Here is a 17,349-nt window from a genome sequence, read left to right as displayed (position 1 = left end):
TTGGGGTCACTTTCGGTTTGATTTGGGGCACTTCCGGTTCATTTTGGGTTCATTGGGGGCACTTGAGGGTCAATCCAAGATGGCCGCCACACTGGGATTGGGGGTCAAGGGTTGAATGTTTAAGCGTAGTGGAAGTGGGGGTGAATGGGAGTGAATGTGGGAAGCATAAGGTGAATGCATTTGGAATGGGTTGAATCGGTCGAAAAATGTAGAAATGAGAAGGGAAAAGGGAATTGAGTGTAAATTTCAAAATAAAAGATGTGAAGTTTTTGGTAAGTGGGAAGTTGTGGAATAGGTAGAAAAATGATGAACAGTTGAAAATTGGAATGGGTTGAATCGGTTGAAAAATGTAGAAATGAGAAGGGAAAAGGGAATTGGGTGTGAATTTCAAAATAAAAGATGTGAAGTTTTTGGTAAGTGGGAAGTTGTGGAATAGGTAGAAAAATGATGAACAGTTGAAAGTTGGAATGGGTTGAATCGGTTGAAAAATGTAGAAATGAGAAGGGAAAAAGGAATTGGGTGTGAATTTCAAAATAAAAGATGTGAAGTTTTTTGGGAAGTTGTGGAATAGGTAGAAAAATGATGAACAGTTGAAAGTTGGAATGGGTTGAATCGGTTGAAAAATGTAGAAATTAGAGTACAAAAACGGAATTTGAGAGAATTTTGGTTGAATTTCAAAATAAAAGATGAAGTTTTTGGTAAGTGGGAAGTTGTGGAATAGGTAGAAAAATGATGAACAGTTTAAAGTTGGAATGGGTTGAATCGGTTGAAAAATGTAGAAATGAGAAGGGAAAAGGAAATTGGGTGTGAATTTCAAAATAAAAGATGTGAAGTTTTTGGTAAGTGGGAAGTTGTGGAATAGGTAGAAAAATGATGAACAGTTGAAAGTTGGAATGGGTTGAATCGGTTGAAAAATGTAGAAATGAGAAGGGAAAAGGAATTGGGTGTGAATTTCAAAATAAAAGATGTGAAGCTTTTGGTAAGTGGGAAGTTGTGGAATCGGTAGAAAAATGATGAACAGTTGAAAGTTGGAATGGGTTGAATCGGTTGAAAAATGTAGAAATTAGAGTAGAAAAACGAAATTTTAGAGAATTTTGGTTGAATTTCAAAATAAAAGATGTGAAGTTTTTGGTAAGTGGGACGTTGTGGAATAGGTAGGCAAAAGATGAACAGTTGAAAGTTGGAACGAGTTGAATCGGTTGAAAAATGTAGAAGTTAGAGGTGAAAAACGAAATTTTGTGAAAATTTGTCGGAATTTTTAACGTGAAAACGAGAAATTTTCGAATTTGGGAATTTTGGGAATGTCGAGAATCCTTCCGAATGTGATTAGAATGTGCTGAATGATGTGAATTTCAAATTGGAACGACGTAAATGTGAAATGTCGAACGTGCCATTAAGAATGAATGGGGAAAAATTTGTCGGAATTTGGGGAATTTTGCGGAAACGGAAAATTTTCGGAACGAGAAAAATGGAAGCGCTCATCGCGTGAATATTTGGAATACGTGAAAAGTGGAATGGAGTGAATCGGATGAATTATGCGGAAGATGAAACTGGACAAAAAAGTGTGGAGAATAAAAGAGAATAATAATAATAACTAGAATTTTGCAATTTCTGGAGAAATTGCGTGTGAAGGCGAAATGTATGAATAACTTTTTCGGGGAATGCTGCCGAACGATGTTGAAACGTGTTGAATTACTTGAGAAATGTAGAATATTTGGAGAATTTGTGGTGAATTTCAAAATTGAAAGTTTGGAATATTTGGTAAGTGGGAAGTTGTGGAATAGGTAGGCAAAAGATGAACAGTTGAAAGTTGGAATGGGTTGAATCGGTTGAAAAATGTAGAAGTTAGAGTAGAAAAACGAAATTTTGGAGAATTTGGTTGAATTTTAAATTTGGAATTGTTGGTAAGTGGGAAGTTGTGGAATAGGTAGGCAAAAGATGAACAGTTGAAAGTTGGAACGGGTTGAATCAGTTAAAAAATGTAGAAGTTAGAGCAAATGTTGAATCCCCATAGAGAATGAATGGGAAAATAAAAAAAAGCAATTGCGCCAAAATCTTTCTAAATTTGGAACAAAACCCAAAGAAACGGCCTCAGGAGGTTCACTTTTGGGGTAAAAATGTTGAAACGGGTTAAATCGGATAAAAAACGAAGACGTTAGCGCAAATGTAGCTATTTGGGGCACTTAGTGTTGAAATAAGGTCACTTCCGGCTTGATTCGGGTCATTTCCGGTCTAATTTGGGTCACTTCCGGTTTATTTGGGTCACTTCCGGTTTAAAACAGGTCACTTCCGGTTTAGCTGAGGTCACTTCCGGTTTATTTGGGGTCATTTCCGGTCTAAAAAGGTCACTTCCGGTTTATTTTTGGTCACTTCCGGTTTGATTTGGGGTCACTTCCGGTTTACCAGAGATCACTTCCGGTCTATTTGGGGTCACTTCCGGTCTATTTGGGGTCACTTCCGGTCTATTTGGGGTCACTTCCGGTTTATTTGGGTCACTTCCGGTTTAATTTGGGTCACTTCCGGTTCGTCTGAGGTCACTTCCGGTTTATTAGGGGTCATTTCCGGTCTAAAAAGGTCACTTCCGGTACATTTGGGGTCACTTCCGGTTTACCTGAGGTCACTTCCGGTCTATTTGGGGTCACTTTCGGTTTGATTTGGGGCACTTCCGGTTCATTTTGGGTTCATTGGGGGCACTTGAGGGTCAATCCAAGATGGCCACCACACTGGAATTGGGGGTCAAGGGTTGAATGTGTAAGCGTAGTGGAAGTGGGGGTGAATGGGAGTGAATGTGGGAAGCATATGGTGAATGCATTTGGAATGGGTTGAATCGGTCGAAAAATGTAGAAATTAGAGTAGAAAAACGAAATTTTAGAGAATTTTGGTTGAATTTCAAATTTGAGAATTTGGAATTTTTGGTAAGTGGGAAGTTGTGGAATAGGTAGGCAAAAGATGAACAGTTGAAAGTTGGAATGGGTTGAATCGGTTGAAAAATGTAGAAATTAGAGTGGAATAACGGAATTTGAGAGAATTTTGGTTGAATTTCAAATTTGAAAATTTGGAATTTTTGGTAAATGGGAAGTTGTGGAATAGGTAGGCAAAAGATGAACAGTTGAAAGTTGGAATGGGTTGAATCGGTTGAAAAATGTAGAAGTTAGAGGTGAAAAACGAAATTTTGTGAAATGTCGAATGTGTCATTAAGAATGGATGGGGAAAAATTTGTCGGAATTTTGGGAATTTTGCGGAATCGGAAAATTTTCGGAACGAGAAAAATGGAAGCGCTCATCGCGTGAATATTTGGAATACGTGGAAAGTGGAATGGAGTGAATCGGATGAATTATGTGGAAGATGAAAGTGGACAAAAAAGTGTGGAGAATAAAAGAGAATAATAATAATAATAATAATAGAGAATGGTGTAGAATAACATATGTGTGAAGGCCTTCGCCTTCACACAATAACTAGAATTTTGCAATTTCTGGAGAAATTGCGTGTGAAGGCGAAATGTATGAATAACTTTTTCGGGGAATGCTGCCGAACGATGTTGAAACGTGTTGAATTACTTGAGAAATGTAGAATATTTGGAGAATTTGTGGTGAATTTCAAAATTGAAAGTTTGGAATATTTGGTAAGTGGGAAGTTGTGGAATAGGTAGGCAAAAGATGAACAGTTGAAAGTTGGAATGGGTTGAATCGGTAGAAAAATGTAGAAGTTAGAGTAGAAAAACGAAATTTTGGAGAATTTGGTTGAATTTTAAATTTGGAATTGTTGGTAAGTGGGAAGTTGTGGAATAGGTAGGCAAAAGATGAACAGTTGAAAGTTGGAACGGGTTGAATCAGTTAAAAAATGTAGAAGTTAGAGCAAATGTTGAATCCCCATAGAGAATGAATGGGAAAATAAAAAAAAGCAATTGCGCCAAAATCTTTCTAAATTTGGAACAAAACCAAAAAAAACGGCCTCAGGAGGTTCACTTTTGGGGTAAAAATGTTGAAACGTGTTAAATCGGACAAAAAACGAAGACGTTAGCGCAAATGTAGCTATTTGGTGCACTTAGTGTTGAAATAAGGTCACTTCCGGCTTGATTCGGGTCATTTCCGGTCTAATTTGGGTCACTTCCGGTTTATTTGGGTCACTTCCGGTTTAAAACAGGTCACTTCCGGTTTAGCTGAGGTCACTTCCGGTTTATTTGGGGTCATTTCCGGTCTAAAAAGGTAACTTCCGGTACATTTGGGGTCACTTCCGGTTTGATTTGGGGTCACTTCCGGTTTACCTGAGGTCACTTCCGGTCTATTTGGGTCACTTCCGGTCTATTTGGGGTCACTTCCGGTTTAATTCGGGTCACTTCCGGTTCGTCTGAGGTCACTTCCGGTTCGTCTGAGGTCACTTCCGGTTTATTAGGGGGCATTTCCGGTCTAAAAAGGTCACTTCCGGTACATTTGGGGTCACTTCCGGTTTGATTTGGGGTCACTTCCGGTTTACCTGAGGTCACTTCCGGTCTATTTGGGGTCACTTTCGGTTTGATTTGGGGCACTTCCGGTTCATTTTGGGTTCATTGGGGGCACTTGAGGGTCAATCCAAGATGGCCGCCACACTGGAATTGGGGGTCAAGGGTTGAATGTGTAAGCGTAGTGGAAGTGGGGGTGAATGGGAGTGAATGTGGGAAGCATAAGGTGAATGCATTTGGAATGGGTTGAATCGGTCGAAAAATGTAGAAATGAGAAGGGAAAAGGGAATTGAGTGTAAATTTCAAAATAAAAGATGTGAAGTTTTTGGTAAGTGGGAAGTTGTGGAATAGGTAGAAAAATGATGAACAGTTGAAAGTTGGAATGGGTTGAATGGGTTGAAAAATGTAGAAATGAGAAGGGAAAAGGGAATTGGGTGTGAATTTCAAAATAAAAGATGTGAAGTTTTTGGTAAGTGGGAAGTTGTGGAATAGGTAGAAAAATGATGAACAGTTGAAAGTTGGAATGGGTTGAATCGGTTGAAAAATGTAGAAATGAGAAGGGAAAAAGGAATTGGGTGTGAATTTCAAAATAAAAGATGTGAAGCTTTTGGTAAGTGGGAAGTTGTGGAATCGGTAGAAAAATGATGAACAGTTGAAAGTTGGAATGGGTTGAATCGGTTGAAAAATGTAGAAATTAGAGTAGAAAAACGAAATTTTAGAGAATTTTGGTTGAATTTCAAAATAAAAGATGTGAAGTTTTTGGTAAGTGGGACGTTGTGGAATAGGTAGGCAAAAGATGAACAGTTGAAAGTTGGAACGAGTTGAATCGGTTGAAAAATGTAGAAGTTAGAGGTGAAAAACAAAATTTTGCGAAAATTTGTCGGAATTTTTAACGTGAAAACGTGAAAATTTCGAATTTGGGAATTTTGGGAATGTCGAGAATCCTTCCGAATGCGATTAGAATGTGCTGAATGATGTGAATTTCAAATTGGAACGACGTAAATGTGAAATGTCGAATGTGTCATTAAGAATGAATGGGGAAAAATTTGTCGGAATTTGGGGAATTTTGCGGAATCGGAAAATTTTCGGAACGAGAAAAATGGAAGCGCTCATCGCGTGAATATTTGGAATACGTGGAAAGTGGAATGGAGTGAATCGGATGAATTGTGTGGAAGATGAAACTGGACAAAAAAGTGTGGAGAATAAAAGAGAATAATAATAATAACTAGAATTTTGCAATTTCTGGAGAAATTGCGTGTGAAGGCGAAATGTATGAATAACTTTTTCGGGGAATGCTGCCGAACGATGTTGAAACGTGTTGAATTACTTGAGAAATGTAGAATATTTGGAGAATTTGTGGTGAATTTCAAAATTGAAAGTTTGGAATATTTGGTAAGTGGGAAGTTGTGGAATAGGTAGGCAAAAGATGAACAGTTGAAAGTTGGAATGGGTTGAATCGGTAGAAAAATGTAGAAGTTAGAGTAGAAAAACGAAATTTTGGAGAATTTGGTTGAATTTTAAATTTGGAATTGTTGGTAAGTGGGAAGTTGTGGAATAGGTAGGCAAAAGATGAACAGTTGAAAGTTGGAACGGGTTGAATCAGTTAAAAAATGTAGAAGTTAGAGCAAATGTTGAATCCCCATAGAGAATGAATGGGAAAATAAAAAAAAACCATTGCGCCAAAATCTTTCTAAATTTGGAACAAAACCAAAAAAAACGGCCTCAGGAGGTTCACTTTTGGGGTAAAAATGTTGAAACGGGTTAAATCGGACAAAAAACGAAGACGTTAGCGCAAATGTAGCTATTTGGGGCACTTAGTGTTGAAATAAGGTCACTTCCGGTCTAATTTGGGTCACTTCCGGTTTATTTGGGTCACTTCCGGTTTAAAACAGGTCACTTCCGGTTTAGCTGAGGTCACTTCCGGTTTAGCTGAGGTCACTTCCGGTTTATTTGGGGTCATTTCCGGTCTAAAAAGGTCACTTCCGGTTCATTTTGGGTCACTTCCGGTTTGATTTGGGGTCACTTCCGGTTTACCAGAGGTCACTTCCGGTCTATTTGGGGTCACTTCCGGTCTAATTGGGGTCACTTCCGGTTTATTTGGGTCACTTCCGGTTTAAAACAGGTCACTTCCGGTTTAGCTGAGGTCACTTCCGGTTTATTTGGGGTCATTTCCGGTCTAAAAAGGTAACTTCCGGTTCATTTTGGGTCACTTCCGGTTTGATTTGGGGTCACTTCCGGTTTACCAGAGGTCACTTCCGGTCTATTTGGGGTCACTTCCGGTCTATTTGGGGTCACTTCCGGTTTATTTGGGTCACTTCCGGTTTAATTTGGGTCACTTCCGGTTCGTCTGAGGTCACTTCCGGTTTATTAGGGGTCATTTCCGGTCTAAAAAGGTCACTTCCGGTACATTTGGGGTCACTTCCGGTTTGATTTGGGGTCACTTCCGGTTTACCTGAGGTCACTTCCGGTCTATTTGGGGTCACTTTCGGTTTGATTTGGGGCACTTCCGGTTCATTCTGGGTTCATTGGTGGCACTTCAGGGTCATCCAAGATGGCCGCCACACTGGAATTGGGGGTCAAGGGTTGAATTGTGTAAGCATAGTAGAAGTGGGGGTGAATGGGAGTGAATGTGGTAAGCATAAGATGAATAAAGGGAATAAATGTGGAATGGGTTGAATCGGTCGAAAAATGTAGAAATTAGAGTGGAAAAACGAAATTTTGGAGAATTTGGTTGAATTTCAAACGTGAAAGTTCGGAATTTTTGGTAAGTGGGAAGTTGTGGAATAGGTAGGCAAAAGATGAACAGTTGAAAGTTGGAATGGGTTGAATCGGTTGAAAAATGTAGAAATTAGAGTGGAAAAACTGAATTTTGGAGAATTTTGGTTGAATTTCAAATTTGAAAATTTGGAATTTTTGGTAAGTGGGAAGTTGTGGAATAGGTAGGCAAAAGATGAACAGTTGAAAGTTGGAATGGGTTGAATCGGTTGAAAAATGTAGAAATTAGAGTAGAAAAACGGAATTTGAGAGAATTTTGGTTGAATTTCAAATTTGAAAATTTGGAATTTTTGGTAAGTGGGAAGTTGTGGAATAGGTAGGCGAAAGATGAACAGTTGAAAGTTGGAATGGGTTGAATCGGTTGAAAAATGTAGAAGTTAGAGGTGAAAAACGAAATTTTGTGAAATGTCGAATGTGCCATTAAGAATGGATGGGGAAAAATTTGTCGGAATTCTGGGAATTTTGCGGAATCGGAAAATTTTCGGAACGAGAAAAATGGAAGCGCTCATCGCGTGAATATTTGGAATACGTGGAAAGTGGAATGGAGTGAATCGGATGAATTATGTGGAAGATGAAAGTGGACAAAAAAGTGTGGAGAATAAAAGAGAATAATAATAATAATAATAATAGAGAATGGTGTAGAATAACATATGTGTGAAGGCCTTCGCCTTCACACAATAATAATAGAGAATGGTGTAGAATAACATAAGTGTGAAGGCCTCCGCCTTCACACAATAATAATAGAGAATGGTGTAGAATAACATAAGTGTGAAGGCCTTCGCCTTCACACAATAATAATAAAGTGAAAAAAGTAGAATAACATATGTGTGAAGGCCTTCGCCTTCACACAATTAAAAGTCTGTTATTTGTCATTTTGAGGTGATGTAGTTCCACGTCTGCAAAATCCTGCTATGGTGAGAAAAATGTATTCAACATGAACCCAAGGGACTGTTTAAACTCTACGAACAATATCTCTCTTTGTTGTTTCTCCCTCCGCATTTCTCCATGTTGCAATCGCTCCTCATATTACACTTGACAAAACGTCTTTCGATCATCACTGTTGGCAGCTCCTCCCCCTTTAGCTTCCCGTCTCTCAGGGGTGTAAGTCTAAACGCTGGTGATTTATGATGCTGCTCTATTTCTCCTCTACTGGAGAAGCGCCTTTACTGTCAAAATTTATAGCTGAAACACTGACATTGCGAACCTCCCACCAAAGACACAAACTACTAACAAAGACATGCACCACCACGTTGAATGGAAACTGGACATTTCATTGGAAGCACTGCCAGAGAGAAAATAATTCAACAAGATGTTTTCTTCTTGTGGTTGTAGTTTTTTCTGGTGTGTGTTGTTATGCCCATATAAGACAGTGTCAAGTATTTTCAATCAAATACTTTTAGTTTTGAAAGTGTTTGGGCCACACTAAAAAGAAAGAAAACACTCTAAATACTCTAAAATAATTATAAAATCACATCATTACAAGAATGAATAATTTGAAAATGTTCAACGCATTGTGTAACTGGACAAATCGAGTCGAAATTCGAGAATTAAATTAAAGTTCAGAGTAAACTAATATTGTACTAAAAAGTGTACTAACATCGCAAATATAACATTGTATTGTTACGAGACAAATTTGGAATTTCATGAGGATACATTTCAATATGTTGACTTAAAATGTGTTAATAATTTTAGAAAATCCAGATAATTTCTCTACCTATTTCAAATAGAACAGTTTAAATGAAAATTCCAACAATTTTATCCTGGTCTCAAGAAAAAGGCAGCTGTGTACGTTTCACTTAAAAAAAAAACATAATTCTTGTAACATGCATGTAGTATATGTACTTGTATTATTTTATCTTTTCTCATGAAGCAATATGGCTAGTTGCATAACTGTGCAAAATTGTATTCTTTTATAATTTAATTCCCAGTCTTGTTTACTTACTATCGGTCATCATATATAAAGCCAAGGCATGACAAGCTAAATGTCACCAATTTATTCTTTTTTAGGTACCACAATCACATTCGAATCCTGCACTGAATATCAATTGGAGAAGTATGGAAAGCAGTAAAGATTTAATTACTATGAAGCAGATTGCATTTGAGAGGAAGACGAGATAAATTGGCATAGGAAGTAAGTGCAGAAAAATTGCTATGTGCATGTATGTGTGTGAGAGAGACAGTGGATGAGTGTAAAATGCGTGGCTTACCAGGGAGGGGGGAAGATGTAGAGTCCCTAGAGTTCTAATTATCACTGTATGAATTATTACATCTGTAGAACACGTTTGCATGAACACACACACACAAACCTCAGGATCTCCCCTGGAGTCCCTTCGCATACACCTCTGGACTGCTCATCACTGCGGGCGTTCGTCCTCCTCCCTTATCTATTCTTGTTCCCGCTCTTCCTGTCTCCACTAAACCATTTCAGCATGTTGGGAAGTCTCTCGGATGACATTTTTAACAGTCTCCAGTGGTCTTGGCGACAATAATATGTTGGTGTTGAACAGGCATGGACTTGAGGTCCAATTTTGTCATCATACTGTGATGTGTGCTCTTAGTATGGTTTTGCAGCTCCACACTGCAAATTCCAACCATAAACATCTTGTTAAATAAATACGTTTTTTGAGCCAATGAAGTGTCCATTTAATATGCAGCAGAAAAGAAAAGCATGTAAGATGGAAGACTGAAAGAAGAAAAAGGATGTAAAAATGACAAGTGTGTTGTCCGTTAATGAGTCCACACTACATTAACTAATTAATCCCAAATGCAAACACATTAGTGTCACTCTTTACCTGCCCATAAAAGCAGATTATCTCCCCTTCTGTTGCCATTGGCTGAAATCCTGCGAACCAAAATCAATTTGAGCTAATCCCTCCAGTCATGTTCTGTCACTTAGTCAAATCATGGTCACTCCGTGATGGTGTGGATGTTGACTGGTTGTCTGTCTCCAGAGGTGGTCTATCATTAACTGCTAACTAGTTCAGGGTGGAGTCCCCCTTGATCATAAACTGGATGGCGAATATACTCAATAACACCCAATTTTCTTAAATACCGTTCTCCACCCAAATGTCTGCCTTGCCAGCCACTTGAACAAATAGTCGGCAAAAAATAACTGCTTCTTACTAAACCTACATCATAAACTTAAGTAGGGAATAATTTGCTCTCCATCCAATTTTCATGTCATTAGCAGCCGGGAACCAAAAATAGACAATTCAAATGTAATGCCAGTAGCAACTCTGACGACCAATATTAGTGTGGAGATCCATCCTGACGGAAGACCTCCTTTCAAATAGGCCTTGCCCTCTCTGAGGTTGCGTGAATTAAGGCCATTGGCCATTATTTGAAGAATTACTCTCAAGATAGCCTACCTGGTACGGATAGAGCGTAACTCCTCCATTAGTTCTGTTCATGTGTTGATGACCTGCTGTGTTGTTACTGCTGTTTGTGCTGCTATTCCCTGGATTGTTCACTGCACTCACAATTTGCTGTTGGGCCACGGCCGTTTTTCCAGAACCTGGCGACCCGTTCCGTCTTTCCATCCCACCTCCGAGGCCCAGTGAGCTGGGTTTGGAGCCCAGTCTGTGCACTTGTTGGTTCAAGGGTGCGCAGGAGGCCGTTTGTCCGGCAGAAGGACTCCCGTGAGCAGAAGCGGACGCTGCGTGGCTGGGGCTCGGTGTCGGGGTCTGGTTGGGACTCGGCGACGGTGATGAGGGACGAGTGAGGTGTGAACCGGCAGCTGCGGATGATGAGGAAGAGGAGGGGAGAAACGAGGCGGGCCATTCTCTGGATCCGGAAGCTCCCTGGGATGTGTAGCGCCCAAAGAAAGGAGGTGGGGATGAGGAAGGAGACAAATCCCACTGGTCCAAGGTGAGCACCAGGCGCACGGCTTCCTGTTTGAGCTGCGTGAGGTGAGTGGCGCACACGTCACAGCGACTGTCGCGCTCGTTCCATGCCCGCCGGGAACTGTTGGGGACTTGCAGCTTATCATGGAGGAGGAGGGGAAAGGATGGATCCTGGGGGAGGAAGAGGGAAACATAGATTAGACTGTAGAAAAAAAGTTTACTCTGAAACTAACTTTGGTCAGCAGTTCTTAAACTGAACATTTCAAGCGCTAAGGCCAATAAAAAGACATCGCTTGTTGCGGCGTACTAGAGACATCCGGTTCAGACGGAACATGTCGGTACTTCATCATCAGCGAGGAGGCTCGGCAGGAAGAAAATGAATCAGATTGATGAACTCTCCCTTGAAGTCCGATCGATACGTGACGTATTGAGATTCACTTGTAGGAGCATCTCGTCAATAGGTACATAATGTGCGCGGATCGCCTCGTATTCCCGCTTGTACGCATCCATCAAAGCGACAGCTGATGAAGCGGTAAACCAGGCAGAAAGCAGATCAGACAGTGAATGACTTGGGCCTGTGTAAGGGAGCCAGTCAGCCTCAGCCGAGCGAAGCGAATGGGGTAAGAAAACACTTCTTCAAACAATTTGATGATGAATTCAGACATTATATCGACTGGAGGTGATGAAAAGCCTCAGCAGTGCTGACTAATGGTGACCATTAACCCACTTCAGGGCACTTGGAATATTGTGGTCCCTCAAAGACTTTGTCCAGCTAACAATTCGGAATTGAACCTACTAGCTCAAAAGGAGAAAAATAATTGATTATGCTTAAAGGGCTACATCCATCCACCCATCAGTTTATTTTGTAGTCGCTACTCGTTAGCCAATCACAGGACACATCTAGATAAACAACCATTCACTCAAGACCTTTCAGATCCAAATGTGGGTTTTATACTGGAACTGTTTATGTGGTGGATGTGAGTCTTGGTGGCCTTTTGGCACGGCAAACGTGTCAATGTCTGACATACGGACAAGCGGGCATCTTTTAATAAAAAATAAAAGCCTCGTAGTGTACACTTTCTTGCTCAATGAATCTACTGTTTGTTTCTGTGTGTGTGTGTGTGTGTACCTGTGGTTTGTTGACACAGGCAGCTCTTTTACATCAGATGAAATGTGGCCTTGTGCGTACACACACACACGAATATTGTATATTGGGATAAAAACTACCTTGTTACTCTGACAAACTGACAAAAATATCACCTTTAAACGTTGACATACAAGCAGGCAAGTGTCCAAACATGCATGTCATGAGATTTTGGCTCAATTTAGATTAATCTTAGGTTAGGTTTCAGTTAACTGGAGAACATTTCCTCTTCTACATGTTTCTGGTGGTACTCAATTAGTGACAGACAGGTCAACCATTTAAAGGGGTAGAACCTTTTGGAAGTGTTTGTTCAATCAAAGACACAGGCCACATGGGCAGCTGGTAAGAAATGTTTGGCTGCTTTAAAGTAACTTGTGTGTGGTTTTCTTAGCATTTGACATTTGGACATTTGAGTATTTTGTGTTGTTTGTACCATTTTATTTCAAGGTTGATAACCTGCTTGAAGTGCAAAAGGAAATTTCAACAAATTACCCCCGATTGCACTGAGTTGTCAGCCCCCAGGTGTACTCTTCCCAAATATCCGATCAGTGCATAATCCTGACTGGCATGACACACCACACACACATGCGACGTCTTAAGCTGACTAGTGCAGACTGTTTGCAGAATTGCCCGTGACATGAATGCATGTCATGACTTCTCCCTGTAAACTCAATAATCTGTGTGTGGATGTGCTAGATAGGCTAAACCAAACAAAGCACATCAAATATCTGCAGATTTGGTTTGTCAATTTTATAGTATTCCATCAATGCATGTTTTTGGAGCAATTAATCTTTCACACTGAAGAAGCAATAAATTGGACATGGTGTCCAATGCTTGAGATCAGGGTTTCATTTGACCAAATTATAAAAATTGGGGCAGTAGCCAAGCTCCCTCAGTGTAGAAAGAAAATGAGAGTTGTGGGTTTGGGTGTGTGTGATTGGCTGCGGGGGTCGTTCTAGAGTGGGTAGCATTTTAATGTGTGCTGTTCACAAACATTTTATTTTTCTCTCGTGTGCTTCTACATTTCTGCTTTCCACTCCAAACCTGTTTAGTCACTTATCTGTACAAACAGCAGTAACTTTATAGAATTGCCTGCTTTCCGCTGGTCCAAACACCATAATCAGCCCAGTATCCTGCTGTTATGTTGGCAGACAAGCTTCAGCTCAATTTGAAAAAAAGTCATTTGATGGGACGACATGGGCAATTTTATTTTCCTATAACAATGCCAAAATGCTTTCAAAACATTATTATCAGCCTTATTAGACATATTAACACAGTGGTGGCTCAGTAACAGTAATCTTGACAAGGAGCGTCCTGCCTGTTCCCTGCATATCATCGTCGGTATTCGGAGTGCGACTGCATCGGTCTCAGCACTAGATAGTCGATGTGCGCCAGATTCATTTCCTCCGACAAGGGCAGACAAACACGTTGTGTGTGAGACGTGAGGGAGTGACAGAAAAAATGCTGTGAGGCCGAAACGGCAGACGGAACATTGACCTCGTTGACTGGTGTGTGAATGTTCGTGCGTGCCCATGCAGACTTGGCACAAAAGAATACTGAGATTTGATGGAAGATGTCAAGTCACTCGTGTCACACACTCAGTATGTTTTCCACATGTGTGCACACTGGAGGTACACTCAGTAGTTGCAGTCAATCAAATACTCAACCCAGATACTGACCGACAGCCTTTAGCAGGGTAAAATGGACCACAATTTATATTTCTCCAGTGGGATGTTGAGGTAATATGACTTCAGGTAGGATCTCACGAGATCTCAGTTGAGCGAGCGTTAAATGATTCAAACTAATATTTTGCTTTTTGTATTTGTTTTGCCCCAGAATTGGGCTAAAAACACTCAATCTTTGCGCCCCTTTTATTTATTGTAAAAAAAGGAAGACTAACAAAAATTCTAATTTATGAAGCAGATAGCATGGAAGTGTGTCTGCAACACAATATAATCAGTTCCAGTTGAGTGAGCAAGAAAGACAAAGCTCTCCAATACTCATTTAGCTCCCTACTCACTTTCATGCCCTGGCTGATATACACACACATGAAGCCGTATTCCCCAGCAGGTCTGGGATGCGTGAATTCATGCAGAAGAGACACAGACGGTTTCCTGCACCTCACAGTACACACACACATGCACATGCATGCAAGGCAGAAGGCGGGAGTGTGAAGTCATGATAAAGGGATGAGCAAGGAGTAGAAATGGAAACAGTTAAGAGAGTGTGAAAATGCTATAAATTGCAAGTAGGAACGCCATTGATCATATGATATCATGATGGAGGGTGACAGTGTGTTTATGAGTTAAGGACTGAGTGGTTAGTTCAGTGCCGAATCAAGGACAATGATATGTTATAAATGGTTTCAGACACGGCAACCACATACATGCACAAGAATTTTCAAGATGCTGTTTGTTTTTATTGTGTGTGCTTTTTATCAAGCAATTATTATCAATTGTGTGTTTTACCGTCCCACTCTAAGGTAAAACTCATTCTCAGCCAATCAGCAAGAATGGAGAAAGCACACAGAACCATAGCAAATTCTCTTGGCCAACAGACAGAGCTAATTCTAAGAATAACAATTTTGCCACAAGCTGCAATGATCAGCATCCAAGCAGATTTGGAACGCTTTGATACTACAGTACTTTCTTAGGAAATTGTGAAAATATAGTCTTCATTCGTTAAAAATTATAGACATCTCACTGAAAAAAAAACATACTTTCTAAGTACTTTCATACGTTCTGTTTTGATTGACACTGTCCGAGAGGTATTCATCAGTCCGAATCATTGATACAGCCTGCAAAAGAACAAAAAAACTACATAATTATTTTTAAAAAGAAATCTTGGTTAAATTTGACATTACTGGAAACACTTTTAGCTTATTGTATGTACAATCCGTCCAGGTCCAGTTTCGTCCCCTTAAACAAATGTGAAAATAAAATTATAGCACTAAAATGCAAAAAAATAAGAAAACTACATGCTTGTAATGTTGACACGCTCCAACCAAGAAAAAGATGGAGTAATGTCTGCATTGCCATGGCGACGTGAAAATTAATTAGCATGCCCACCTAAGTAGCTGCAGGGGAATGTTAATAACCTGCTGCATTGTTGTTCACTTGGGATTTCTGCTGTGTTTGGATCTTCACGTTTCCATGTGTGCGTGCCTCAGAGCGTTCCCCAAACGGTCATTTGGGAATAAGTAATTTTTGTCATCATAACATGTCTTCAAACACAATCTTAACTAAAGAGCTGCGTGAACTTAATTACAGTTTGCTCATTGACTGTGACCAAAACTCCAGAAGGCAGCATGGCAGCCCTTCGACGGACCGCTCCCGTGTTTGATCTGAATCCAGACTCGGGCGATGTTAACGGCCTGCTATAAATCACTGCAAGTGTTTTCTACAATGCATCAACGTCCTCAAAAACACACACGCACCAGCCGTTGAATTATGAAGGCTGCCTGCGCTTCCTTGTAATCCACACAATCCGTCCCTCAGTCAGATTTGGATGCATCATCCAAGATGTTCGCAGCCTTGAAATGTGTCTTTGAACAGCCTTCCCGACAATGATGCTGATGACAAGCTTCGGCTTGTCGGAGTCTACTTTCATGCAGCGCTTCACAGCCATAATTAATTGCTTGGGTCAATGCTACTACGGATCAACCCGGGTGAAACGCTCGCCACAAAAACTGGGTTTTGTACTGTGAGCACATTCACATAGGGTAGCAAAAATAGGACGGCTTGACCAGTGAGTGTTTGTAGTGGGTTGATAAACTTTCTAAGTGGGTAGAAAATACTAAAAACAGATGCGCCATATAGCAAGCAACTCTTTATGTCTGTGACCAAACTTAAAATGAACGGAACTCGGTGTCACTCTCCATCTTTGTTTCTGACTGTTTTGACCACATAATGCTTTATGTTTGTGAGCGGCATAAATCCTGCACGGCACGCGACGTAACTTTGTGCCCAAGCGGATTAGACCAAATGTTGGTCATTTTGCAGACTAAGACAGGCCAATGGTGGGTTGGCTGTGGGAGTGGTCACAGCTCCTAGAATGGATTCTCTCTCTCTCTCTCTCTCTCTCTCTCTCTTGCTCCCTTTAAGTGTCTCTGACATTGATGTATTGTTTGTCGACTCAGGTAATCCATCTTGCCATGTCCCAAACCCGAACACAGTCGCACTCTCCTCCCCTAGCACTCTTTCTCCCATCCATATGTTCCTCCTTCCAGTATCCTTCCATCCCAAGGTTAGTGAGGGATGCTCAAGAGGTCGATCTGCCTGACAACTCTAGTTTACATTTGGCATAAGTGCTTCAAGCCTCTGTATTCTGCCTAAAAAGCAAGTGAGGCTTTCTCATAATTTGAGAAGCAACCTGAAGATTGCATTAAGTCATTCACACCTCTATGCACTTAAAATGGCCCAAACTTTAAAAAAAAAACACTGAATAGCTCTAAGGTAAGATGGGAAGCCAATAAGTGTGTGCAAAATGCTTCGTAAAACACTAAATAAACATACCCCCCCTCTGAGTGTGCACTTGGACCATCTTAAGAGCCTCTTTAACTAAAATACCTTCCAAACGGTCCCAGTCAGCGCCAAGTGAGTTTGCCTTCAGGCGTCATGTTCACACAGTACCACCCATTCATTCACGGGACCTCCTGAAAGCAACCACTGTGTACCAACGTTAGATCGACACTCACCGAGGTATCATACTTGGATTTACACTAACATCATAAGGAAATTATAAGAATTAAAACTGATTGTTAAGAATTCTGGTGATTCGGTGGTACTGACATCCCTCCAAGCATCTAAAAATAATTTCTACATAACATAAAACAAAACCCATCAGGCGCAGATAGATTTATAATTCTATACGGCTGACAAATGCGGCCCACGGGTCCTGAGCATATTAGAACAGCTGTTCGTTTCCTGCTGTGCGGTAAGATCCGGCGTGGCGTTTTTGATTGGATGTCCAGGATTATGTTGAGTGAGTTAGGAAGAGTACATGAGAGGGATACATAGGGCTGCATAACTCGATCCCCCGATGTACAGTCAATAGCAGATAACGGTAAACAACAACAATAATTTCAGAGCTTTTAAATGGAGCCACACGGGCTCCATCTGCTCGAGGTAATTGGAAAGTTGAACTGCTTG

The 17,349-nt window shown here is 40.5% G+C and overlaps 1 protein-coding gene across 2 annotated transcripts in view; it reads right to left on the bottom strand.

Moving 5' to 3' along the window:
• Positions 1-17,349, bottom strand: part of kif26ba (kinesin family member 26Ba) — a 58,153-nt gene that overhangs the window by 30,198 nt on the left and 10,606 nt on the right. For both annotated transcript variants that reach the window (XM_061276131.1, XM_061276130.1), the window contains one exon: positions 10,582-11,226. In XM_061276131.1, coding sequence (XP_061132115.1) covers positions 10,582-11,226 — 645 coding nt within the window. The remainder of the gene's footprint in view (positions 1-10,581; positions 11,227-17,349) is intronic.

The sequence above is a fragment of the Syngnathus typhle genome, linkage group LG4, assembly GCF_033458585.1.
Source record: "Syngnathus typhle isolate RoL2023-S1 ecotype Sweden linkage group LG4, RoL_Styp_1.0, whole genome shotgun sequence".
NCBI classification, from domain to species: Eukaryota; Metazoa; Chordata; class Actinopteri; order Syngnathiformes; family Syngnathidae; genus Syngnathus; species Syngnathus typhle.
Note: the sequence above shows the minus strand (reverse complement) of the source record. Positions and strands in the feature narration are given on the sequence as shown.